Genomic DNA, 25,886 nt, shown 5'->3' on the forward strand with positions numbered 1-25,886 from the left:
GGATGTGCAACTGTGACATGCAGCTATCTACTGGGGCTTTGGGGAAAAAAAGGAGGAGGATTGGCGTTGGATGTTGGCTCAGAGCCGGCCTTCCTTAGCAAAAAGAAGAGGATTGGCATGGATGTTAGCTCGGGGCAGATCTTCCTCACAAAAAAAAAAAAAAAAAAAAAAAGATATTTGAAAAAAATTAAAACATTGATTTTTTTTAATGCCGACTAATGAATGTAGAAGAAATGATAGTTAGAAAATCACCATTTTTCAACTATCATAGTAATAATTGATTTACTCAAGAATTATCAGTGAGTGTTAAAACCATTTGGTGAGAGTTTGTTGGGGACTCAGATGTTTACACAGTCTCAAAGTATCTCCCTATACTTATTAACTACAAAGGAGAAATCTGGGAGACACCACCTGACACAAGTAATCCAAATTAATATCCCTGGTAATAAAACAAACAGATGTCAGCTGCTTCCTGATATGATACTTTGAGAAGGACACAATCACTTAGGGAGTATTCTTGCCAGAAATTCAGAACCTAAATAAGTTCTTGATGAAACGAACCAACCCAGATTGGGGGACATTTGATAACTGTAGCTATTTAAATTTGAATTAATTAAAACTTAAAAGGAAAAATTTAGTTTCTCAGTTAGTTGGACTAGCTACATTTCATTTGTTCGGTAGCCACGTGTGGTGACTACTATTCAGAAACAGAATGTTTTCATCACCTTACAAAATTCTGTTAGATAATTTTTGGGCTTATACTCTTGAAAATTCAATGGCATGAAAGACAAAGGCTGTTACAGATTAAAGGATACTAGAGAAACATGGCAACCAAATGCAATGTGATCCTAGATTGGGTCCTCCTTTGGCTGAAAAGTGGCTGTAAAGGACTGTATTAGAACAATTGGTGAAATTTGAATATGGACTCTATGTTAGATAATGGTATTACATCATTGTTAAATTCCCTGAATTTGATAATTGTATAATTGGTTACTTAAGAGAGAATCTATTTTACGAGAAGTATTTAGGGTTGAAGGGTTACGATCTCTGCAACTTACTCTCACTTCAGCGAAATAAATAACAAAAATGTGTACGTAATTTTATATGTGTAGATAGAGAGAAAGTAAATTGGCAATGTTAACAATGGGTGAACCTAAGTAAAAGGTGTATGCGAATCAAACTATTCTTGCAACTTTTTTCTTTAGGTCTGCAATTTTTTCAAAATAAAAAGTTTGAATTAAAAAGAACATGCTGGTTTCTTATTCCAGCCTAAATTTCTCTAACCTGTGTTTGCATTTGCCAAAGGCAGACCAAGAACTGTTCCCAAGGGAGTTGAGGTGGCCATGTGGCACTTTACCTAGGAGAACCAAGGGGTAATGATTATCAACACTCTGGGGTCACCTGTGGCCTCAGTCTTCTGTAGCATAGCTTAATCTATGTTTGGGTCCTTGTTGCAGGTGAAGTGTCAGATTCTGACAGCAACAGCTCCTCCTCCAGTTCCGATTCAGACTCTTCCTCAGAAGATGAAGAGTTCCATGATGGCTATGGAGAAGACCTCATGGGAGATGAGGAAGACAGGGCCCGTCTGGAACAGATGACAGAGAAGGAGAGAGAGCAAGAACTGTTCAACCGCATAGAGAAGAGGGAGGTGTTGAAAAGAAGGTAAGGTAGTAATTCCTTAATGATAAAATAAAATAATAAAATAATTTTCCAGAATTCACATTTGGAGCCCTGTCTTCAAAGGATTCAAGAGTTGGAATTTCTCATCATTATTTACATTATTACGAGTTAGGCATCTCACTATCCTTTTTGTATTTTTTTAAAAACTCAAATGTTAAATTGCTTTTTGATATTCAGAAACTGCTTCAGTATTCTGAATTACTTTTGCCATATTTAAATGGAAAAAGTTCTTCCTTACCTTCTAACAGAATTTCAAGGTAAAAATAAACTTTACTTTTGTCTCAGGTAATAAAATAGTCCTCAGAACTAGGCTCCTTCCCTACCTACCTAATATCATGAAAGAAAAATAGAAGCATTTGCTTTGGCAGCAGTTGGTTCCATTTCATCTGGGAGCCTGTTTGTCCCTTCTGGAAACCATATTAAGTATAGTGAGTTATCCTAGACAAGAATGTTTGGCTTTCAGTCAGCAGCAAGTAATACATTTGTTTTGAGTGTGAATGCTTCCAAGGTTACCTGTATTGGAACAAACAGGTCTTAAGAAACTGTCAGAGTTGCCAGATGGTAGAAATGACTTCTAAAATTTGTCTCTATTTCTGAACTGTGGAGAGCGTAACAAGACATTCTCAGATAAGGCCAATAGAACCCTGTGATAAAATCACAGAGTAGCTCGAGTAATGGCTTGCTTATCTCAGGCTTGGTTTTTGTATTTTTCACCTTTTTTTTAAATTTATTTTTTCCCCCAAAGCCCCAGTAGATAGTTGTATGTCATAGCTGCACGTCCTTCTAGTTGCTGTATGTGGGACGCGGCCTCAGCATGGCCGGAGAAGCAGTGAGTTGGTACGCGCCCAGGATCCGAACCCGGGCTGCCAGCAGTGGAGCGCGCGCACTTAACCGCTAAGCCATGGGGCAGGCCCTGTATTTTTCACCTTCTATGATTGAGGCAGTTGACTGATTTGGTGACTTTTTTTTAGTGACTGGAAGAATGTTTACAGTGATGATAATTAAGGCAGAAGTTCAGAGCCATTCACAGAAAATTGAGATTTTTTTGTAGCTCATTTGTTTAGCTGCAAGGCAGTACAGTATAGTAACTCAGAAATTTCCTCCATCTTTTTCACTTAATAAAGGTCTTTGTATAGATCTCATTTAATCTTAATAACAATCTTTTTATGTAAATACCATTAGCATCCTGTTTTATAGCCAGTGGTGCCAGTAGTGAGATGTCATTTTCAGTTGTTGGATTCTTCACCTATTCTAGGGCTGCCTCTTTTTAAAATTTTTTCCTTTTATTTTTAAAGTTGAGTGCAGGCAGCATAAAAAGTAGCTTGGGGGTGAAAAGAGCACTGACATTTTCAATCAGAAGAGGATCTAAGCTCAATTCACTCCCTGGCCAGGTGATCTGAATTAGTCACTTACTCTCTTCCCACCTCAGCTTCCTCCTTGGGGATTGTTGTAAGCCTTGTGTGAGACAATACGTATAAGAACATTATGTAAATATAAGCTGTTATTAACTTTTTACGGCCGACCCCGTGGCTTAGCGGTTAAGTGCACGCGCTCCGCTACTGGCGGCCCGGGTTCAGATCCCGGGTGCGCTCTGATGCACTACTTCTCGGGCCATGCTGAGGCTGCGTCCCACATACGGCAACTAGAAGGATGTGCAGCTAAGACATACAACTATCTACTGGGGCTTTGGGGAAAAAAAAGGAGGAGGATTGGCAATAGATGTTAGCTCAGAGCCGGTCTCCCTCAGCAAAAAGAGGAGGATTAGCACCAATGTTAGCTCAGGGCTGATCTCCCTCACAAAAAAAAAAAAAAAAAAAAAAACTTTTTAAAATCAGTTTATTGAGATATATTTTACACACCATAGAATCCACCCATTTAAAGTGTACAATTGAATGGTTTTTATATATTCGCAAAGTTGTGTAACCATCACCACAATTAATTTCAGAACATTTTCATCACCCTAGAAAGAAACCCGGTACTCAATGGTGGTCATTTCTTATTTCCTCTTAAGCCTCCCAGCCCTAGGCAACCACTAATCTACTTTCTCTGAGATTTGCCTATTTCTGGACATTTTATATAAATGGAATCATACAATACATAGTTTTTTGTGACTAGCTTCTTTTGCTTAGTATATTTTTGAAGTTCATCCATGTAGCTTATATTAGTACTTCATTCTTTTTTATGACTGAATAATATTCCATTGTATGTATATACACATTTTGTTTATTCATTCATCAGTTGATTGATATTTGGATTGTTTCCACCTTTTTGTTATTGTGAATAGTGCTACTGTGAACATTCATGTACAAATATTTGTTTGAGTACCTATTTTCAGGTTTTTTTTGGTATATACCTAGGAGAGGAATTGCTGAGTCATATGGTAATTTTATGTTTAAATTTTTGAGACACCACCAAACTGTTGTCTACAGCAGCTGCAACATTTTACATTCTCATCAGCAATGTATAAGCATTCCAGTTTCTCTACATCCTCACCAACACTTGTTATTTTACCTTTTTTTGATAATAGCTATCCTGTTGGATGTGAATTAGTATCTCATTGTGGTTTTGATTTGCGTTTTCTTGTTGGCTAATGATGTTGAGCGTCTTTTCATGTCCTTATTGGCCATTTATATATCTTTGGAGAAATGTCTGTGCAAGTCCTTTGCCCATTTTTTAACCAAGGTACTTGTCTTTTTGTTGTTGAATTATAAGAGTTCTTTATATAATCTGGTTACTAGACCCTTATCAGATATATAATTTGCAAATATTTTCTCCCATTCTGTAGGTTGTGTTTTTCATTCTCTTGATAGTGTTGTTTAATGTACAAAAAAATTTTTTTTTTTTTGTGAGGAAGATCAACCCTAAGCTAACATCCATGCTAATCCTCCTCTTTTTGCTGAGGAAGACCGGCTCTGAGCTAACACCTACGGCCAATCCTCCTTTTTTTTTCCCCCAAAGCCCCAGTAGATAGTTGTAGGTCATAGTTGCACATCCTTCTAGTTGCTGTATGTGGGATGCAGCCTCAGCATGGCCGGAGAAGCAGCGCGTCAGTGCGCACCCAGGATCCGAACCCGGGCGGCCAGTAGCGGAGCACGCACACTTAACCGCTAAGCCACGGGGCCGGCCCCAGCACAAAAATTTGTAATTTTGATGGAGTACAATTTTTGTTTCTTGGTCCAGCTTTTGGTATCATATCTCAGAATCTATTGCCAAATCCATGGTCATGGAGATTTACCCCTATGTTTTCTTGTAAGAGTTGTATAGTTTTAGCTCTTATATTTAAATCATTGATCCATTTTGAGATCATTTTTGTATGTGGTGTGAGGTAGGGATTGAACTTCATTCTTTTGCCTGCAGATATCCAGTTGTCCCAGTACACTTGTTGAAGAGACTGTTCTTTCCCCACTCTTGGCACTGTTGTCAAAAATCTATTGTCCATAGATACATAGGTTTATTTGTTGACTCGCATTTCTATACCATTGATCTATATGTATATCTTTATGCCAGTACCATATTGTTTTGATTACTGTAGCTATGTAGTCAGTTTTTAACTTGGGAAATGTGAGTCCTCCAACTTTGTTCTTTTTCAAAATTGTCTTGGCTTTATGGGACCTCTTGCAGTTCCATATGAATTTTAATATAAGCTTGTCAATTTCTGTAACACCAAGGCAATTTAGATTTTTATAGGAATTGTATTGAGTCTACAGATGAAATTTGGGAGTATTGCCATCTTAACAATATTAAGTCTTTTAATCTGTGAACCTGGTGTCTTTCTAGGTATTCTTTAATTTCTTTCAAAAATGTTTTACAGTTTTTGGTGTAAAAGTCTAGCACTGGTTTTGTTAAATTTATTCATAAATATTTCATTCTTTTGGATGCTGTTGTTAATGGAATTCTTTTCTTTGTTTCATTTTCAGATTGTTCATTGCAAGTATATAGAAGTACAATTAATTTTTGTATGTTGATCCTGTACCCTGCAACCTTGCTGAAGCTCATTTATTAGTTTTAATAGTTTTTAGTGCATTCCTTAAGTTTTTCTATATATAAGATCATGTAATCTGCAAAAAGAGAGAAGTTTTAAACTTCTTGCTTTCCAATATGGATTCCTTTTATTTCTTTTTCTTGACCTCCAGTACCATGTTGAATAGAAATGATGAGAGCAGACATCCGTGTCTTGTTCCTGGTCTTAGGGGGAAAGCATTTAGCCTTTCACCATTAAGTGTTATATTAATATGGTATATTACAATGATTGATTTTCTTATGTTGAACCAACCTTGCATTTCTGGGATAAATCCTACTTGGTCATGGTGTATCATCCTTTTTATAAATTGCTGGATTCAATTTGCTACTATTTTGTTGATTTTTATGTCAGTATTCATAAGAGATATTAGTCTATACTTCTTTGTTCTTGTGATGTTATTGTCTGGCTTTGGTATCAAGATAATACTGGCTTCATTCTGGCTTCATAAAATGAATTGAGAAGTGTTTGCCGCTCTTCTATTGTTTAGAAGAGTTTGTGAAGAATTGGTATTAATTCTTCTTTAAATGTTTGGTAGAATTCTCCAGGGAAGCCATCTGGCCCTGAGGGTTTTTTTGTTTGTTTGTTTTTGTGGAAAGTTTTTAAATTACTAATTCAATCTCTTATTATAGATCTATTCGGGTTTTTCTATTTCTTCTTGAGTCAGTTTGGTGGTTGGTAACTTTCTAGAGATTTTTCCATTCCATCCAAATTACCTAATTTGTTGCCATACAATTGTTCATAGTGTTCCTTTATGATCTTTTTTATTTCTCTAAAGTCAATAGTGATATCTGATTTCATACCTGATTTTAGTAATTTGAGCCTTGTCTCTTTTTTTCTTGGTCAGTGTAGCCATAGGTTTGTCGATTTTGTTGATCTTTTCAAAGAACCATCTTCTGGTTTCATTGATTATATTGTTTTTTTCTTCTGTGTTTCATTAATTTCTGCTCTAATCTTCATGGATTCTTTTCTTCTGCTTGCTTTACATTTAGTTTGCTCTTCTTTTTCCACTGTCTTAAGGTGGAGGTTAAATTATTGATTTGAAATCTATCATCTTTTTAAATATAGGCATTTACAGCTGTACATTTACCTCTAGGCACTGCTTTAGCTACATCCTAATAAGTTTTGATATGTTGTGTATTCATTTTCAGTCATCTCAAATTATTTTCTAATTTCCCTTGTGATTTCTTCTTTGATCCATTGATTATTTAGGAGTGTGTTGTGTACTTATTAACTGTTTTTAAAAGGAGTAAATTCATAAGAGTGCTCTCCTATCTCACATTATAAAAGTACATTAACAACCTTAATTATGAGTGAAAAGGACAAAAAAAAATTTTTTTTTTTATAATTATATTTATTTATTTATTTTTCCCGCAAAGCCCCAGTAGATAGTTGCATGTCATAGTTGCACGTCCTTCTAGTTGCTGTATGTGGGACGTGGCCTCAGCATGGCCAGAGAAGCGGTGCGTCGTTGCGCGCCCTGGATCCGAACCCGGGCCACCAGCAGCGGAGCGCGCACACCTAACCGACAAGCCATGGGGCCGGCCCCAAAACATTTTTGAATACTGTGTTAGGAACTAAGTAAAATGGCAATTGGGGTTATTTTAGAGTGTTATGATAAGAGTTTAATTATTTCCTTTATCCCTTCCATAAAGTTCCTTAAATTCACAAAAAAATAGTTGCGTTTTATAAAAGCCTGGTTTTTGTTATAGGGAGGGTGGCGAGATTGCATTTGTTTAAGAGAATAGCGTATTTATGCACGTTTGCTGTGGTAGGTATGCGGGGGACATTTTTCCTAATGAAGAAAGATTGGAAAGTGGTATTTTTCAAATATATCCTTTGTCCTCACCACCTTAAAAGTGTGACAGTGGCTCTCTGTGGCTGTATTCTATGTCTAATGGAACACCATTGGAGTTGATCCAGAAATCAACTATTTTCTTCTATTATGTGAAGGCTGAGGAAGAGCTGTGTGTTACCAACAGGATACAACAGTATCCTGAATGTTTTCTCTCATTTTAAGTCTATTCCAACTTAAGGTTTTCAGGTACTTTTGGTGTACTTATAGTCAGTATTTTTATTGTACTTATAAGGTGCATTGGAGTTGTATGCAGGAAGCCAAAACGTTTATTAACTCCTTCCCCCTTCTTACTTCCTTTTTCCTATCTGATAGAAATCAGTCTTTACACATGTTTCGTTACCACTTAAAAACCAAACAAATGTCTTTTAACCAGATTTGAAATCAAGAAAAAACTGAAAACAGCCAAAAAGAAAGAAAAGAAAGAAAAAAAGAAAAAGCAGGAAGAGGAGCAGGAGAAGAAAAAGCTGACACAGATTCAAGAATCTCAGGTAGGAGATTCAATGATCCTCATTATCAAAAAAGTAAAACCTTTGGGGCCAGCCTGGTGGTGCACCGGTTAAGTGTGCGTGCTCCGCTTCAGTGGCCCGGGGTTCGCAGGTTCGGATCCTGGGCGTGCACTGACGCACTGCTGTCAAGCCATGCCGTGGCAGCATCCCATATAAAATAGAGGAGGATGGGCATGGATGTTAGCCCAGCAAAAAAGAGGAGGATTGGCATCGGATGTTAGCTCAGGGCTGATCTTCCTCACACACACACACACACACACACAAAAGTAAAACCTCTGTTTTGAGTGTGCGTGTGTGTGTTTATGTAAAAGATGGGTTTATATTAATGAGCCTAGGTCAGTTAGTGCAAGACTATTACGTGCTGTCTTCATCTTGTAGGTTTTGTTAATCTCTGTATATATTGTTTCACCGTTAGATGCGCTGTTTAACTCCTTAGAAGTTCTTCACTCATGTCTACCTTTAAAAAGCAGCTCACTTGGGGCCGGCCCAGTTAAAAAGCAGCTCACTTGGGGCCGGCCCAGTGGCGTAGTGGTTAAGTTCGCACGCTCCGCTTCGGCGGCCCAGGGTTCACCGGTTCGGATACTGGGCACAGATCTATGCACCGCTCGTCAGCCCATGTTGCAGTGGCGTCCCATATGTAAAGTAGAGGAAGATTGGCACAGATGTTAGCTCAGCAACAGTCTTCCTCAAGCAAAAAGAGGAGGATTGGCAACAGATGTTAGCTCAGGGCCAGTCTTCCTCACACACACACAAAAAAATAAAAAGCAGCTCACTGGTGTGTGAGCATCCCTTTAGGGACAGTTGGTAAACATCCTGTCCCAGGTAGCCATATTGGTTATGATGTTTACTCAGGTGTATGTCATCCTGGACTTGGTAATAAATGTAGCTGGGAAAATTAGTCATCTGTGCATTCATCACAAAAAGCTTTGTTGACAGTATCAGCAAATATTAGCTATGATCTAGGGTGTCCTTCCAGAAAGTGTATTCCTATAATTCTTAGGCTTTCTGTTTATTAGACAGGTAAAACAAGGGCCGACTTTACTACTCTGTCCTCTTTGTCCACAAGAGGATGCTCTCTCCCCTTAAACAAGTTTCAGTTTCTGCAACCAATATAGATTCACAGTGGAGAACTGAATGATTAATTGTTGGGTATAGAAAATCTTATCATCAGCATTTGGTAAAAAGAGCCATCCTACTTTTCCTTCCCTTCCCAGGTAACATCCCACAACAAGGAACGGCGTTCCAAACGGGATGAGAAACTAGATAAGAAATCTCAAGCCATGGAGGAGCTAAAAGCAGAGCGAGAAAAACGGAAGAACAGAACAGGTAAGTGGGGAAAATGTAATGGCTACTTTGTGTCTTTGATCATATGAGTTGACTTTGTGGTACCCGTTTTTATTTTTCCCCCTTTTTAACTCTTTATTATGGGAAAGTCCAAATACACACAGAGCAGAGTGTAATAAACCTCCATGGGGCCGGCCCCGTGGCTTGGCGGTTAAGTGTATGTGCTCTGCTGCTGGTGGCCTGGGTTCAGATCCTGGGCGCGCACCGAGGCACTACTTCTCCGGCCATGCTGAGGCCAAGTCCTACATACAGCAACTAGAAGGATGTGCAGCTATGACATGCAACTATCTACTGGGGCTTTGGGGGGAAAGAAAATAAATAAATAAAATCTTTAAAAAAAAAAAAAACCTCCGTGAACCCATCATCACCCAGCCTCAACAATCAACTCATGGCCAATCTTGTTAAATCTATATTCCCTCTTCCATCAAGTTATTTTGATATAAATCCCAGCATCATTATATTTCAACCGCAAATATTTCAATATGTATCTCTAAAAGATAGGGACTTGTGTTTTAAACATAAGTAAGATACCAATATAATACCTAAAAAATAGTAACAACGAATCCCTTAATAAAATATACTAATTTGTTAGTTTGAATCAGGATCTTAAATAAAATCCACACATTGTGATTTGTTAATATGTCCCTGAAGTACTTAATTAGGTTTTCCTGTCCATCTCTCCTTTTTCCCCCTTGCAGCTTATCTGTCGAAAAAAACTGGGCCATTTATCTTGTAGTTTCTCACAGATGCTGAGTTCATCCCACTGGTATTATTGAATGTGCTCCTCTAGTCCCTCGAATTTCCTGTAATTTGTAGTGAGAGGTAGAGAATTGGACAAATTTGGATTTGTTCTGTTTCTATTTTGTTTTTTGGGGAAGGCTAAGTTTTAGTGGTGGTGTATACTTCCTTCAGGAAACACAAAATATCTGATTGTCTCTCATTTTGTGATATTACCAACTCCATCGCCTAGCTTTTAGCACAATAATGTGAAATAACAAACTGCCCCTAAACTCAGATCAACAGTCATTTGTTCCTACTCTTGCATCTGCATTTTTTGAGGAGACTGTCATTTCCCCATTGAATGCTCTTGACGCCCTAGTCGAACATCATATGAACCGTATATGCAAGGGTTTATTTCTGGCTCTCTATTCCATTGGTCTATGTGTCTGTCTTTCAAATGACTATTTTAAAGTCACTTGTTACAGTTTCTTTTTGCATAGTGTGCTGTCAGATGAATACTTTGTTTCATTTTGCTTGTGATGGGTAGAGATGACTTTTTATTATTGTTTTGTTTTATGATTACATAAAATACAAGGTTTCAAAATCAAATCTTTCAACCAATGTGTATTCAAAGAAGTTTAGCATCCGTATCTTTCTGTTTCACCCCTTACCTCCCTCCCATAATAGGTAAATACGTCCCATCTTAGATTAATGGTAGCACACTTGACACACTTTTCTCTACGTTCCTTTCCGCACTTAACCCTATATCCTAGAGATCACTCCTTAGTTTTTATGTTGAGCAGTGGTTGGTAGACTGCTTGTTTCTGTAAATAAAATTTTGTTGAAATACAGCAATGACCGTTTGTTTCATAATTGTCTATGGCTGCTTTCTATCTATAATAGCAAAGTTGAGTAGTTGAGACAGTGACCATATAAAGCACAAACCTAAAATATTTACTATCTGACCCTTTAAAAAACATTTTCTGACTCAAAATCTAGAGTAATGGCTCATTCCTTTTTTCATATCTGCATAGTAGTCCACTGGGTGGATGCACCAGCAGTGATTCAGGCACTCCCCTTTGTGGATATTTGGGTGGTTTTCAGTCTTCTGCTATTATAAATAGTACTGTAAATTCAAAATAAAATTTTCTTCAAAGATTCCCTGAAGACATAAGTTTTTTCCCCATCTTTCTTGCCCGTCTTCAAGTTTCTTGAGTGCAATAAAAGACAACTGTCAGTAGAGTTGGTGACCCTTTGTGCCCACTTAGTGACAATCTTCCAGCACTTTTTTGTCTACTGGGGCTTGACATTTGGTGCCTGAATGATTTTAACTCTGGTTTAACTCACTTCTGCATGTAGCCCAAGTAATCATGGTCTAGTCCAGAGGATGGAGCTGTCTTTTGAGTCCTTTTCATGTGCCAGTTCTTTTCCAAGGATGAAAGATGTTTCAGTTTGTTATTAAGAGAACCCAAGTAAACATTTCCCCTTTCTTTTTAGCTGAGCTCCTCGCCAAAAAACAGCCATTAAAAACCAGTGAGGTGTACTCTGACGATGAGGAGGAGGAAGAGGACGACAAGTCCAGTGAAAAGTCAGACCGTTCATCCCGGACATCGTCGTCTGATGAAGAGGAGGAGTAAGTCTACGTTGTGGTCTAGTAGTCAGGATAGGTGGGGTTTTTGAGGAGAAGCTTAGTGTAGTTTCCAAAATCTCCCTGTTTGGGCTGTGAACTTTGTTTGGTTCATACCCTGAACTGTTGACCGAGTTTCCCAGTACATCAGCCCAAACCTATGCTCCTGCCTTTGGCTCTTTGCCTTCATTCCTGGACATTTCATCTGGGCCTGGCAGGTGGGACCTGACTTCATGTCATCTTCTCGTTGGCCAGGAGCTTCCATTAGTTTTCTTACTCTGATAGGTTATCTGGGATGGCAGCTTTGTTCAAGACAGTTCACACTACTGATTAGGAACAGGATTCTATTACCACTCTTTCCTGTTGCTTCATTTATTTCTCCTACTGCATTAATCACATGTACTTTGGTTAAGTTTTAAGAAGATGGTATTATTTATGTATCTTGATCTGTTTCTTTGATGAACATTTTTCCCAGTGCCCTTTGTTCCTCACAGGAAAGAAGAGATCCCACCAAAATCACAACCAGTCTCCTTACCCGAAGAATTGAATCGGGTTCGATTATCACGGCATAAGCTAGAACGTTGGTGTCACATGCCCTTCTTTGCTAAAACTGTCACAGGATGTTTTGTACGGATTGGCATCGGAAACCACAACAGCAAACCAGTTTACCGGGTTGGTGTTTCTTTCCTTGGACAATTGTCCATGTTTTAAATATAACAGTTCTTGACTGGAGCTATTGAACAAATCTGTCACTCTTATGCTACCATTTAATGGCAAAATAGACTCTAATCGAGGTGCCCTTAGAATAGTGACAATCTGAGGTAACCGAGGATCATGCATGACTTGCTGCCAGGAAGAGTACTTGGAGCCAAAGGGACTTGTGGGTTTTAGAATAATTTTCTAAAGTTATTCTAAAATTGGAGATTTAGAATAATTTTCTCTATCCTCCTTCCGTATAAAAGCAAGAACAGAGACATTTATGAAGTATTTGTTGGGAGTTACGTAATCTGGAACCTTTGTACATTTGAAAAATAAATAAGTGAAAATTTTCCCTGTTATGTATTAAGTGACGTTTGGAACAGGGAATTATATTGAGGTTTAAAAACAAAAAACCCTCCAACCTAATAGAGGTTATTTTGTGGGTTCCAGCATTGCTTCTGTGGTCTGGATGGCTGGAACATAGCTGTTTGATTTTTTTCCTTTTTTGTTTTTGTTTATTTTTGTTCTGGATTGTATGGTTTTAACATGTGTTTACCTCCTTCTGTGAAGACCAGCCATACCATGTCCCAGAAAGCTTGGCAACAGAAACTCACCTCTGTGGTCTTCACATTTGGTTAATAAAACTGACCTTTGAAATCCCAAGTACATCCCCTGGTAAGGTAGAATTAAGTTGGAGGGGAAGCTTGTAACGAGCTCCACCAGGCTACCTACCTCCTCTCCTGGCACTTGCCTACTCTGGGCACGGGGCTCCTGCTGGTTGGCCATCAGAGTTCTAAACCTGAGAAAAGTGCCTAAATACCTGGCAGCTGGGGGCTCCTCTCAGTGCAGGATCCCTCACCTGTGTTTGGCTAGACAGAGACAGAGTGGTGTGGAGAGCTCTGGAAGAGTCTGTTTTTCACCGGTGTCTCTGCCCTTTCACAGGTTGCTGAGATCACCGGTGTTGTGGAAACCGCCAAAGTTTACCAGCTTGGTGGCACCAGAACAAACAAAGGGCTACAACTACGGTAGGAGAGGCACTTCTGTGGCAGCTTCTGCTCCCACTGCAAACAGGCACTGCCTGTTGGGCTGTGACTCTCTCCCAGTGTGATGTTTCTTGTTGCAGTGAACACTGTTTGTGTTGTCCCCACAGGGGACTTGGAGGGAAACCTGTATTCTATCTTTTCGTATAGGGAAAGTAGGATCTCTGTCTCATAGGGGAAATCAGGGATGTGAGACAGTAGGATATAGAAGGGAAAAGTCAGGTTGTGAGACCCCCTCCTCCCAGAGCCCTGCAGGCATTGACTCAGTGAGCCTGGTCAGGAGCTTGCTTCTGGTGCTGGTTCCATCACTAACTAACCTGATCTTTGACAAGTCAAGTCACCCTTCCAGACTTAGTTTCCTCTTCAGTAACAGGATGTGTCCTGAATGCCTACTACGTGCCACTGTTCTAGGCATCGGGGGAGAGGCAAGAACAAAATAGACACACAATCCCTGCCCTCTTGGAGCCTGAAAATTCTAAAAACCCCATATAGGAAGGAATAGAAGTAGTTTGCCAGGCTCACTGCAAATAGCAAGTGATAGACACGGCTCTACCATGGCCCAGTTTGGTCTCTGGACTCTCCATTCCCTTCTCCTATCCCCATCATTTCTCCTGGTCTGTTTAAAAAGAACCAGTGGGGTAGGCAGTGGCCATGACATGCAGAGAGTGACTGTCCCTAGGAGAACGGCACTGACTCACCTAACTTTGCCAGCACAAGGCTCGGTAGAAAGACAGTGTTCTTCGTTTCTAGGGAATAGAGTGTCTTTGTCATTCAGATATCTACGTAATATTTCATATTCTTGATGCCAGTTGACTGTGACGGGTTTTATTGTAAATGGACTTTTGAAACACTGGCCCAATCTGTTTGTTTCCAGTGCTAGCTTTGATTCTTAATCCTAGCTGCCCATTAGAACAACGTGGGAGGTTTTGTTTGTTTAATTTTTGTCCCTGGTTCCTACTCCCAGAGATTCTGATTCAGTTGATCTAGAGTGGTGCTTTGGAATTCTTAGAAATCTTCCTAGATGATTCTAAAAGGTAGCCAGGATTGAGACCCACGATAGGTAGTACAGCCTGGTAGGGTTGCTTTGCTGGTACTGTAGTCAATGTACCCATTTTTGGAGATGCTGTCTTTTTTATGTAGGCATGGCAATGACCAACGAGTATTCCGCCTAGAGTTTGTCTCAAACCAGGAATTCACTGAAAGCGAATTTATGAAGTGGAAAGAAGCGGTAAGTGGATAGACAGCACCTGGCAGTTGTTCATGAAAATACTGAGAGCATCTCTTTGCAAAATCTCATATTAATAACCTTTTATCATGTTTTGGTCCAGATGTTCTCTGCTGGCATGCAGTTGCCCACTCTAGATGAAATCAATAAGAAGGAATTATCTATTAAAGAAGCTCTTAATTATAAATTCAACGATCAGGACATTGAAGAGGTAAGAAACCTGGTACCCCAGAGCCTGGAGGTTCATCAAGAACCAGTGTTAGAGCAGATCATGACTTTCTTTTCTTTCCCTTTATCTTGACATTTTTGTTAGATAGCTCTGCTAATATTGCATGAGGATGAGGGAATACTAATATTGCTACCTTATTATTTGTAGTTCATCAAGATTTTTTCTATACATTCTCATTTGAAGTCATAGACTAAAGAAGTGTATTCAGGAATCAGGAATCTGTTTCCTGCTAGGCTTGGTCCTTCAAGAGTTTTCTTTCTCCAAACCATTTTGGTAAAATTCTTTGATCTCTGTTCTCTTGGACAGTGGCTAGCCTTACAGTACCAGGCCCTTGGCTTGCTGCTGTTTATTGGTGCATGTTCCTTCAGACTGTCCCAGAAGAATCTCCGTGACCCCGGAAGCAGCATAGTATCCCTTGGAATGAACTCGCTCTCTTTCTGGGGCATGACACTGCTATAGGAAGAGCAGCCCTCTTTTAACTAGCTGCTGGCCTCAAAAATGGGCTCACTTAGCCTGTCTACAAAAATAGTTTAGGAATACCTCACTGCTGGTATCTCCTCTCTGGTACAGATTGTAAAAGAGAAAGAAAGGTTCAGGAAAGCCCCACCCAACTACGCTATGAAGAAGACTCAGTTGCTGAAGGAAAAGGTAAGGATGCACTCACACCTCTTTCCCTGTCCTGTAAGGAGATGTGGAAATCAAACTTGTTCGTACTCTGCCCAAGTTAGTGGTGGCAGGATTAGAAGAAAATGCTGGACTCGAATGTAAGCAACACAGTGCTTTCTTGGCACGTAGGCAGTATTCTATGGGCCAGTTTCCTTTCTATAAGTTGGAACTGATCTTGCTTGTTCCAGTCTCCCTACTTTCTAGTCGTTTTAGTTCATGTAAGATAGACCCCAGGGTAGTATCAGCACTGAGTCTGAACAGACAAATGATATTGCCAAGCCCAGCTGTGGTGGGTGTTTCCATTCTTCACATCAGGGTGGGGTGAGCCTTGTGAGGGAGAGTTAGCTATACGGGGTCTGGGTTCTGAGGTTAATGGTACACATCACTGCTACCAGGGGCCCCAGAGCCAGGTAACTATATGGGAAGGTGTTACTACCATAATAAAAGTTATACCTTGCATTTGTAAAGTTTGTTTTCAATATTCTTTCACATCTCCTGTCAGTTGTTCATCACATGAGATTATCTTGCCCATGCTGGAAGTAAGGGGACACTTGATATAGAGCTAGTCACAGCCAAAAACTCACACTTTTCTCTGTGTGCAGGCCATGGCTGAGGACCTTGGGGATCAGGACAAGGCCAAACAAATCCAAGACCAGCTGAACGAGCTGGAGGAGCGGGCAGAGGCCCTGGACCGCCAGCGGACCAAGAACATATCTGCTATCAGGTGTGTCACGGTGCCTGTTTTGATTGGGCTCCATCCTTGGCCCACGGACCTTGCCACAGTTATCAGGCCAGCCTGTGGCCTTGGACACGCTGTGTTGCGCTGGCTCCACGTATCTTGGGTCAGGCCCAGTGGTTCCCTCCCTCCTCTCACAGACCACTGACTCATCCCTCTTACTCACCCCACAGTTACATCAACCAGCGGAACCGGGAGTGGAACATTGTGGAGTCTGAGAAGGCCCTTGTGGTGAGTAAGACAACTTTATCTGGATCACCAAAAACAATTTTAATTAATAAATTGGTATGAAATCTTGTCTACATCTTTTTTGAGTTTATTTTTAAATTATTGAAGTAATATGTACACTTAACATACACGTACACTCTCTATAGGCGCACATACACCCATATAATTTATTAATTTATAATGAAAAGCAGCAGTCTTCTGCCCTGTCTTACCCCTCCCATCCTTAGATTCTACTCCACAGGTATTCATTTTGATAGATTTCCAGTTTTGTTCTTTTGGTTGTTGCTCCCATGTCTTCTCTGGTGTTCTTGAAGGAAAAAGGATGATAGACAGCTTTTGACTTTTTTCAGGCCCTTACAGTCTGTTATTTATATGTAAGCTTATGATGAATGAGAGGAGGGGGAAGGAGATAGTGTTCTGTAATGCATGCTGTCTGTTTCAGGCTGAAAGTCACAACATGAAAAACCAGCAGATGGATCCCTTTACCAGGCGGCAGTGCAAACCTACCATCGTTTCTAACGTGAGTGCCTAAAGAGGACGTTTCCAGTCAGGACCTAGATTCTGGGACATAAAATAAATTCCATTAGGAGATTAATAGAGAAGTTAAAAATAATGTTGTCTTAGTGGGATTTGCTTGCCTCAAACTCTTGGGTCTGGATACTTCCTTTTTTATCTTGCTGTAGGACACATAGGTGGTGAAAACCTGGCATGGATTTATAGGAACCCATGGACTACGCCCCCATGCCAGGGTGGCTTTACTAGTGCAGCAGACGTTAGGAATGTGTGGGCTGGGTCACCCAGCTAGGGCCTGGCTGGGCTGGGCTTGGCTTCAAAGCTTTTAATTGCCTCTTTTTGCTGCCTTGAGGAGAACCCCACTGAGCTGCTGATGGGTCCACTGTGGTGCTTGTGATGTTGGTGGTAGTAGGTGGGAAAGAATCTGGCAGTAGGACTGTGTGAGTGTTGAACAATCTCTAAAATAACTTATTTTCTCTCAGTCCAGAGACCCAGCTGTTCAAGCTGCCATCTTGGCCCAGCTGAATGCGAAGTATGGTTCTGGAGTGTTACCAGATGCTCCAAAGGAAATGAGCAAGGCAAGTGCAGTACCACCTACCCTGTGGCCTGTGGAGCTTGGCTCCTGGTCAGACACCAGAGCCAGCACCTCGCCTAGTCTGGGCTTGATTTTCCCACCTGGAGGACCATGGGGTCCCACCTGCCATCCTTCCTCCATCCCAGTTATTCACAAATGTAATAAACAGCTATTGAATTTTGGTCAGACAACCTAAATTCTTTTTTTTTTTTTTTTTTTTTTGTGAGGCAGATCAGCCCTGAGCTAACATCCATGCTAATCCTCCTCTTTTTGCTGAGGAAGACTGGCTCTGAGCTAACATCTATTGCCAATCCTCTTCCTTTTTTTCCCCAAAGCCCCAGTAGATAGTTGTATGTCATAGTTGCACATCCTTCTAGTTGCTGCATGTGGGACGCGGCCTCAGCGTGGCCCGAGAAGCGGTGCATCGGTGCGCGCCCGGGATCCGAACCCGGGCCGCCAGTAGCGGAGCGTGCGCACTTAACCGCTAAGCCACGGGGCCGGCCCATCAGACAACCTAAATTCTAAACCCAACACCACCACTTAACTAAAGCCTTGACTGTGGCTCTAGGCAGCTGACATCCAACCCTCTTATCCACATTTTCTCATATGTAAAATGAAGATAATACTCTACCCGGCCTCCCTCACAGGATAATTAGGAGGGCAGAGGATGTGTAAGGACCAGACGGTTGTGAAAGTGAAAGCTCTTTGAAAACTAAAATGTTTAACCCAGAGAAACTGCCCATTTAGAAGCAGTTTTCTGCCTAAGTTAGGTCTTTTCCTGTGGAGCCCACACTCTCCCAGGAATTCCTGAAATCTGGGTCAGAAGGTGGCTCAAGGGGGTGCGCGCTCCGCTGCGGTGGCCCGGGGTTTACCAGTTCGGATCCCGGGCGCGCACCAACGCACTGCTTGGTGAGCCATGCTGTGGCGGCGTCCCATATAAAATGGAGGAAGGTGAGCACAGATGTTAGCCCAGGGCCAGTCTTCCTCAGCAAAAGAAAAAGGGGGGAAGATTGGTGGATGTTAGCACAGGGCTGATCTCCTCACAAAAAAAAAAAAAAAAGGTGGCTCGTTGTCTTAAGCCCACCCTTTCTACCCTCACACCACAGACATGAGCCTTCCCTCCTCTTTGCTTTTAGGCTTCAGAGAAGAAACCTCTTTGTTTGTGGCCTCTCCTGTCCTCCCTCTGAGAGAAGGAATTGGAAAAGGGCCTTAGTAGGAAGATGTAATGAACTTGAGCAAGAGCTTTGCCATTAGTGGCTGCTGCTGCTTGAAGTCCTCTTGTATTTATGCTTTTTTGATTAGTTTTTCTCTTCATATTGCAGGGTCAGGGAAAGGATAAAGATTTGAATTCGAAGTCGGCCAGTGACCTCTCAGAAGACTTGTTCAAAGTACATGATTTCGATGTGAAGATTGATTTACAGGTTCCCAGCTCAGGTAGGTGAGGGTGGGGAGTGGTGACAGCCGAGGACCAGCTGGCTCCACAGCTCTCTCTGCCAGCAGGGAGGCCTAATTTTAGGGAAGAAATGGGAGTGTCTGCTCATCAGTGTTTCTAGAGGCCCGAGTAAGACAGGCTGCAGGTATGTTCTGAGAGGGAACAGGGACAGTCAGGAAGGCCACCTACCTGAAGGAGTGAAGCTCAAGACTAAAAGAACTTTGTAGGTACTTCAGATGCCAATTTTCTCTTCTTTCTCACAGAGTCAAAGGCTTTGGCCATCACCTCCAAGGCTCCGCCAGCCAAGGACGGGGCTCCCAGGAGATCTCTGAACTTGGAGGACTACAAAAAGCGACGGGGGCTTATTTGAACACACCCAGCCTGCTGCTTCTGACCCTGCATGCCCCATCACGTGCCCCACCTTGCCTCCTTTCTTTTCATTTGCCCTATTTGGGCTGGAGCAGCAGTAGAACTGGGAAGAGACTCTGAACTGCCAGTCATCTGTAACATAAACCATTTGCTGTATAGACCTCCCTTGTCTGTACCATCTCCCACCAACCTCCAGGCCCCACCCAGTGTGGACCTGGGCTCTCTTGGGCTTTATCCATGTCTTTAGATTTGTGTTTGCCTTTTTTTTTTTAAACCAGCACAGATCATTGGCCACTCTGCACGCATTCAGTATTACTGTGGAGCTGGGATTCTTGCTGGAGCCTCTGGTGGCGATAGCAGCAACACTGGGCAGTCTTCTCTGTGGACTGCCGTGGACCCAACCATTAAACGTTTGGCACCAACCCTTACGGAGGGAGTGGGGACTGGGCACCTGCAGTCCTACCTCTCTCCTCATCTTGCTGTTCTTCCCATCTCTGCAGAAGAGAGGTTTTCAAAACCAATTTAGTTTCCAAAAAGTGTACATTTGTCTGGGGGGTCTATTTGAGAGAGAGAGAGAGAGAGAGAGTGTGTGTGTGTGTGTCTGTAAGTGTGTGGATTTTTTATCATTTTTTTAAATGCAGTACTCTTTGTATCAGTCCGTCATGGGTCTATAGCTGTTTCAGATTTTTTTCAGCTGTACTTGAGCATCTGAAACTGCAAAGAAAGAAACTCATTAAATGTGATTCTTCTTACTAAACAGGCCTGACTGCTGTAGCTGTGTAACTTCCCCTCCCCCACCTCCTCTTCCCCAGCACCTCCTCAACTCGGAGAAAACTCCCCAGTGTGGCCCCTGCCCTGTAGGCTGTGTCCTGGCAGGTGGGAGGGAAGCCCACGGCCAGGTCCTAGGGAGGGTAGTGTAGGTGTCTTACTTGTCCCATGGGTGCAGCCCACAGCTTCTTAGCTGAACGTGGAGTGTCTCTTTCCCACCCCATGTACTTGTCTCTTCCTAGTGATTCTGTTTTGCTGTTTCAGCAAGAATAATATTTTGTTTTGTTTTTAAGAGAAAGTATTCAACATGAATGTGGAGAGAACGAACACAAAAAGACTTAGGTTGCAAATGTTACAAGCATGTGCAGTTCTGTGTGTGTGTGTGTGTATACATATATATATGGTAAGCATATATATTGTTGTGCAGCTAGGGTGAGGCCAGCAAAGAAGTGCGTGTGTCTTTATGAAATGTTTGAAAAGAGATAAGCTGACTGCTTGATAATCATTCTCAGGTGTAAAGCTCCAAGTGTAAATAAAAGTGGCATTTAACAAATCTTTTCAGAACAAAGTACAGTTGACTATATATACCAAGAACTAAGCTAAAGGAACAGCTGAGAGCTGCCGACTCCACAAGAGGGAGAGGAATCCAGAAGCTCTGCTTTGTAGTTCTTCATCCTACTTTTCTGTAAGGAGGTGGGATGATGGGAAATCATGGATTTAATTTGTATTTAACCATAAAAATGAACTTGGTAACTCTTCTGGGTTTAGTAAAGCCTCAGTGTTGCTTTAACTTAGTTTACACTTTTTTATTTTAAAAAAAATCAGCAATGGATGGGTTTTAAAAAGTATTGTGACTGTAAAATTGATAAATATGACTGTAACACAGCTATGTGGTAGCTGTGACACAGTTTGTTTGGGCAAAGGAGCGGTGATGGACTGATTAAAATCGTATATACTTGAATAGTCCATTGACCGAAACCCTTTATAGACTATTGTGTAAATGTGGAATCACAGACTGTTAAACATTGCCTGGACTCCGGCAGAGTCCTGGAGGCTGATGGGACCTCTCCTATCATGACGAACTTGGACTTCTTTTTCTTTCTGGTTTTGAAAGACATGAAATTATAGAATCCATATAATTTGCTGGAGTCATTCTGATCCACCATGTAGATCTGTATTTAGTATCATTTGGATTTGGAGAAGTGTCAATTACATTATGGCTGTGTAATAAAATTTTTATTAAAACTGCATCACACTGTAGCCCCTTTGCCACTACCTCCCCACATGCAGGTGCTGGAACTTTTGTTCTGAGACGCCAAAACAGCAGGGAGAAAAGCCAACCAAAGAAGACCGAAAGTTAACTTTGCACCTGAGTTGCCTGCTTGGTGATTGGAATCAAGACTGAGGGCTTGTCTCCCGTCTCAACAAAGGCGGGGCCTCTGAACTGAGATCTTGACCAGGCAGAAGACATTGGCTCTGTCCCACCAGGTGGGCTTCGTGGTCGTTCACAGTCTTTCTTGTGCTGGGGAGTTGCTGCAGCAGCCCCCCGTTTCGCACCCCCACCCCGCCATGTAGTTTCAGTGTTGAAGGGTGCGGCACCTAAGGCTGTTTTTTCACTTCCTTCCAAGAAGCAAAAAGGCCAATGTCCATATGCCTAGCTCATGATCTACAGGTGCAGGGACAGTCTACTGCCTACAACTTCCCTTCAAAAAGAATGCTTTTGTTTTCTTGTTTCTGTGAAGTCCTGACCTGTCACTCAAACTGTACAGATATTTGTAAATAAACTTCATGCCCTGTTTTAACAAGGCGACCAGATTTGGTCCAAAGATTGCATCCTGAGTGGCAACTCTCAAAGTCCTGTTTTGCAAGTCCAAGAGAGCCTCTGGCTTCATTTCTCTCCTTCCCCTTCTCTTAGCCCTACACCCCCCAAGTGAAAGTGGCTGTTTTCAACCCTTCAGCAGCCTGGTTCCTCAGAAGACTCTCTGGTGTGATAGTTGTCTAGAGCCAGGGCACCCTCCAATTGGCCTGATTTCCTTCCTACCTTGGAAGATACCAACAAGCCTAAACAGAACTAGGTAGGTAGGCCTGATACACTGCCTATCCCTAGTGAGAGTCTGGTCCTTCCAGCTTCAGTTAGCCTAAGCACAGTTCCTTTACTATCCTGTTTTCTGCCTATTGTGTGTGTGAAGGGGGACCCAGGGGCTGTGAGTGTGGCTATGGAGGAAATATTGATATCCCTCCCTCACGCCTTCAAGCTAGGGAGATCTGTAAGGGCTCCATACCCCACTGGCTGAAGCTATGTCTCAGATCTTTCTGACCATGTTTTAGCTAGGAAGCAAGCTCCTGGATCATCTACTCCCCTATAGAGATGGGAAGGCAGGAGGTGACAATCACAATAGAAGGAGCACAGTCCAATCCTGCATCTGGTGTTGAGAGAGGTGGGTCCCTGGGGCTCATCCAGCAGCTGTGTCCGATGAGGTTTTCTCCAACTCCTTGTCACTCCTGCTACCTGAATGTTGGGAGCAGTGGGCTCCATTGGGTTCTAGATAGCAGGGATTCTGAGCAGAGGACAGCCTAGTCCGTTTGTCTCCCAGGATCTGGTGCTGTGGGGCAGCCACTTGCTCCCTAGCTGGGGGAGCAAGGGAGCTGACCGCCTGGGAGGGAGGGATGCAGAGGGAAGAGGAGTACAGGGTCAGTCAACTTCATCTTTGGGAGTTTGTGGTGCGGGAGGCAGGGACGTGCCTTTCCTTGGGTAATGCTGAGTGGCGGTGTCCAGCAGCCCTCCAGAGTGGAAAAGCCATCAACCCCCCAGCTCAGAGTTTTTTCGCGACTTCCCTGACCAAAAGGGGCTGCTGAGCTCCTTTGGGAAGAGTGTTGTGGTGGCCGGAGGGAACAGCAGCAGCCTGCCTTCTCTGTAAGGCCCCCCAGGCCAGCCCCAGTGCCGGCTGAGCGGAACCTGGAGGTGGAGTTTCTTGGCCTAGGGAAGGGGCTTAGCCACTGTAGCATAGGCACTTTTAGGGCTTCCAGACGCTGCTCTGGACGCGAGGGAGAGCCACAAGGCACACAGGCTCAGTGCAGGGTTCATATCCCAGCTCTGCCACTTACTGCCTAGGGCTGAGCTAGTTAACTCCTCTGAGCCACAAGTTCCCTATCTTTAAGATAAGATCTGTCAGGATTGTGTTCAAGATTAAGTGTTCCTTTTCCCAGTAGGGGTTCAGTAAATGCTGTTGTTAGTGAGAGTGGAGGCCACTGGGCATTGGAGGAGAGACTGTGGGGCAGAGTGGTAGGGGTCGGTATGGAGGCGGCAGCGGGGGGAGAGGAAGGTGGCGGCAGCTGCAAGAGAACAGCCCCAGCCTGAGCGTGGGGCGGAGGGCACGACCAGAAGCTGGAGTGCTCAGCCCAGAGACTCCTGGCAGCCCCCACCTCGAGGGCCAAGAAACTCCGCCTCCATCTTGCGGTTCCGACACTTGGGCGCTGGGGCGGGGCTGGCGTGGGGAACCCGCCAGAGAAGCAGAGCTGCAGTCTGCCAGCCCCTCGCTGCTGCTACTCTCTCCAGCCCCCAACACACACCTTCTTTACTGATGGCGGAACTGAAAGCTTTGTCCTGCTGCCAGCCATCAGTGGCTCCGAAGGCTGCCACCTCGCCGCCACTCCAGCTCCACCAAGAGTAATTAAAACATAAAAACGACACCAAACCGGAAAATAAGTGTAAAGAAGTCCCACAAAATTCTGAACCTTCCCATGATGACTAACTACCTCTATACCTTCTTGTCAGATTTTTTCTCTCTCTCTCTCTCTGTCTCTTAGCTGTTGATGACCTTACTTTGCGTGCATCTTGCTAGGCCACACACACGTTCACCTTGCCTGGAATGCACATCTCCATCGATTTTCCCTGGAGAACTCCTCCCCGCCCTTCGGCGCGCAACTGAAAGGACACCTCCTCCGGGAAGCCTTCCCCGATCGTCTTCTTCCACTCGGGTTTGGGAGCACCTCCCTCTGGCTCCTCCCTCTGGCACTCACCACGCTGTACTGTTTTTTGAGTCTCCACCCCCAGTCTGGAAGCTACCTGTGTCGGCGGCATTTTTATCCGGAGCCCCGGCATCCAGCGCCACCTAGCACTTAGTTCACGCCCAGTAAACGTGGTGGAGGGAAGGGGGACGGGAGGACAAGCGGATGTCCAGCCGGAGCCACCATGCTCCGGGGCCTTCGACCCCACCGCTGCCCTCCCATCCTGTCTCCGGACCGCGGCGCGCGCGAGAATGAGACCCGGGCGCGCCGACGCTGCCTGCAGGAGAAGCCCGGGCTGCCGGTCCTTTGGGGTCGACCCAAGGCCGCGAGACACGCGCTGCGACGGGTGGAAGCGGCCGCTCACCCCGGCGGGTGTGCGTCGGCCCTGACGGGCCCTATGAGCCAATAGCCTCCGCCAGGGTGGAGTGGGCACTCGCTCCATGGACCCCGGGCCTGCGCGCGGCTTCCCGGTGGCTCCCGGTTCCGCCCGGCCACCCACTGGGTCGCCGAGCAGCGGGGTGGAGATCATTGGGCGGGCAGAACGATCACACATGGATTCTGGGGCTGCGCCCACCCCGCCGCGGTCACAAGATTGGGGAGGGTCCCTGGTGGGGGCGTGGGGGACGGAGGCGACTGCGCCCGCGTTCTTAGAGCGCTCGCCTCGACACGGTCCCTGGCCTCAGATGCTCCTTGTCCCTTCTGCCTCCACTTGGCCACTGGGAGAGATTTTGCGGGTTCTGAGTTCTGGAGAGAGGGAGGAGCGAGAACCACAGGAACACAGGCTCCTGGGAGGGATGGGAAACCTTGTTTCTGAAGTGTCAGGAGAGAAAATGTTCTTATTGCGCATACACAGCTGTGGTGACACATTTTGTTCATTTTTGACGAGAGTGATTCAGATGGTGGAGGGTCAGCGAATGCTGCTAGATGCCTAGCCCTGTTAAACTATGCTAGCACCCAATCCCAGAATATTCCGGTGAAGTCTATCAATTATGGGGTCAGTGATTGCCAGGAGGAGGAGAAACCCAGAGGCAAGGAAAAGGGTCTGGGGTTGTCAGGTGAAGACAGGCATTCACTCCTCTTTCCAGGAGGAAGGAGACCTCCAGTTCCTCCCCATCCTCAGGCTGCCATTGGCCCTGGCTCTGGCCAGCCCTCCAGCACCCTCTCTAGTATGCTGTGGGCAGAGAAGGGCATCAGACTGACGAGGGTTGGGGAATGGTTTGCATGAAGCAGCTGACAGACCAACCTCTCACTCACAGTTCCTTGGAAACAAAGTAAATGCAGCCATTTAGCATCCTGGGACCTGTTTTCTCCTTGGGTCCTTTCTGGAAGACAGTGTAAAACGATACACCACCACTCCCACTAAGGAGGGGTGTTGGGGGTGGGGTCATCATAGGAGCTACTCATTGCTATATCCCTTCCACCCAGCACAATGCCTGGTTCAGAGCAGCTACTCAACGACAGTTTGTTTGCTCTGCAAATGAATGAATGAATCACAGGTATTGTCACAGAATTGGAATCTTGGGGTCAGAAAGTCCCTTGGAGGACACCAAGCCCCACAGAGCATGTCTGGGAGTGGTTGACTAGAATGAGACCTGTACCACTCGGTCTAGAGGAACATTTGCCACCCCCTCTCCCCCACTCTCCCC

The 25,886-nt window shown here is 43.6% G+C and overlaps 1 protein-coding gene across 3 annotated transcripts in view; it reads left to right on the forward strand.

The window, feature by feature from the left end:
- The window catches only part of RTF1 (RTF1 homolog, Paf1/RNA polymerase II complex component), a 44,017-nt gene extending 22,535 nt beyond the window's left edge, over nucleotides 1–21,482 (forward strand). For all 3 annotated transcript variants that reach the window (XM_058541279.1, XM_058541280.1, XM_058541281.1), the window contains 15 exons: nucleotides 1,458–1,662; nucleotides 7,930–8,044; nucleotides 9,277–9,388; nucleotides 11,624–11,759; nucleotides 12,248–12,425; nucleotides 13,395–13,477; nucleotides 14,633–14,720; nucleotides 14,821–14,928; nucleotides 15,517–15,594; nucleotides 16,215–16,336; nucleotides 16,522–16,579; nucleotides 17,019–17,096; nucleotides 17,572–17,667; nucleotides 18,986–19,097; nucleotides 19,359–21,482. In XM_058541279.1, the coding sequence (XP_058397262.1) occupies nucleotides 1,458–1,662; nucleotides 7,930–8,044; nucleotides 9,277–9,388; nucleotides 11,624–11,759; nucleotides 12,248–12,425; nucleotides 13,395–13,477; nucleotides 14,633–14,720; nucleotides 14,821–14,928; nucleotides 15,517–15,594; nucleotides 16,215–16,336; nucleotides 16,522–16,579; nucleotides 17,019–17,096; nucleotides 17,572–17,667; nucleotides 18,986–19,097; nucleotides 19,359–19,465 (1,676 nt within the window). In that variant the 3' untranslated portion in view covers nucleotides 19,466–21,482. The remainder of the gene's footprint in view (nucleotides 1–1,457; nucleotides 1,663–7,929; nucleotides 8,045–9,276; nucleotides 9,389–11,623; nucleotides 11,760–12,247; nucleotides 12,426–13,394; nucleotides 13,478–14,632; nucleotides 14,721–14,820; nucleotides 14,929–15,516; nucleotides 15,595–16,214; nucleotides 16,337–16,521; nucleotides 16,580–17,018; nucleotides 17,097–17,571; nucleotides 17,668–18,985; nucleotides 19,098–19,358) is intronic.
- Nucleotides 21,483–25,886: the final 4,404 nt, after the last annotated feature.

This window comes from Diceros bicornis, chromosome 5 (genome assembly GCF_020826845.1).
Source record: "Diceros bicornis minor isolate mBicDic1 chromosome 5, mDicBic1.mat.cur, whole genome shotgun sequence".
In the NCBI taxonomy this organism is placed as follows: domain Eukaryota; kingdom Metazoa; phylum Chordata; class Mammalia; order Perissodactyla; family Rhinocerotidae; genus Diceros; species Diceros bicornis.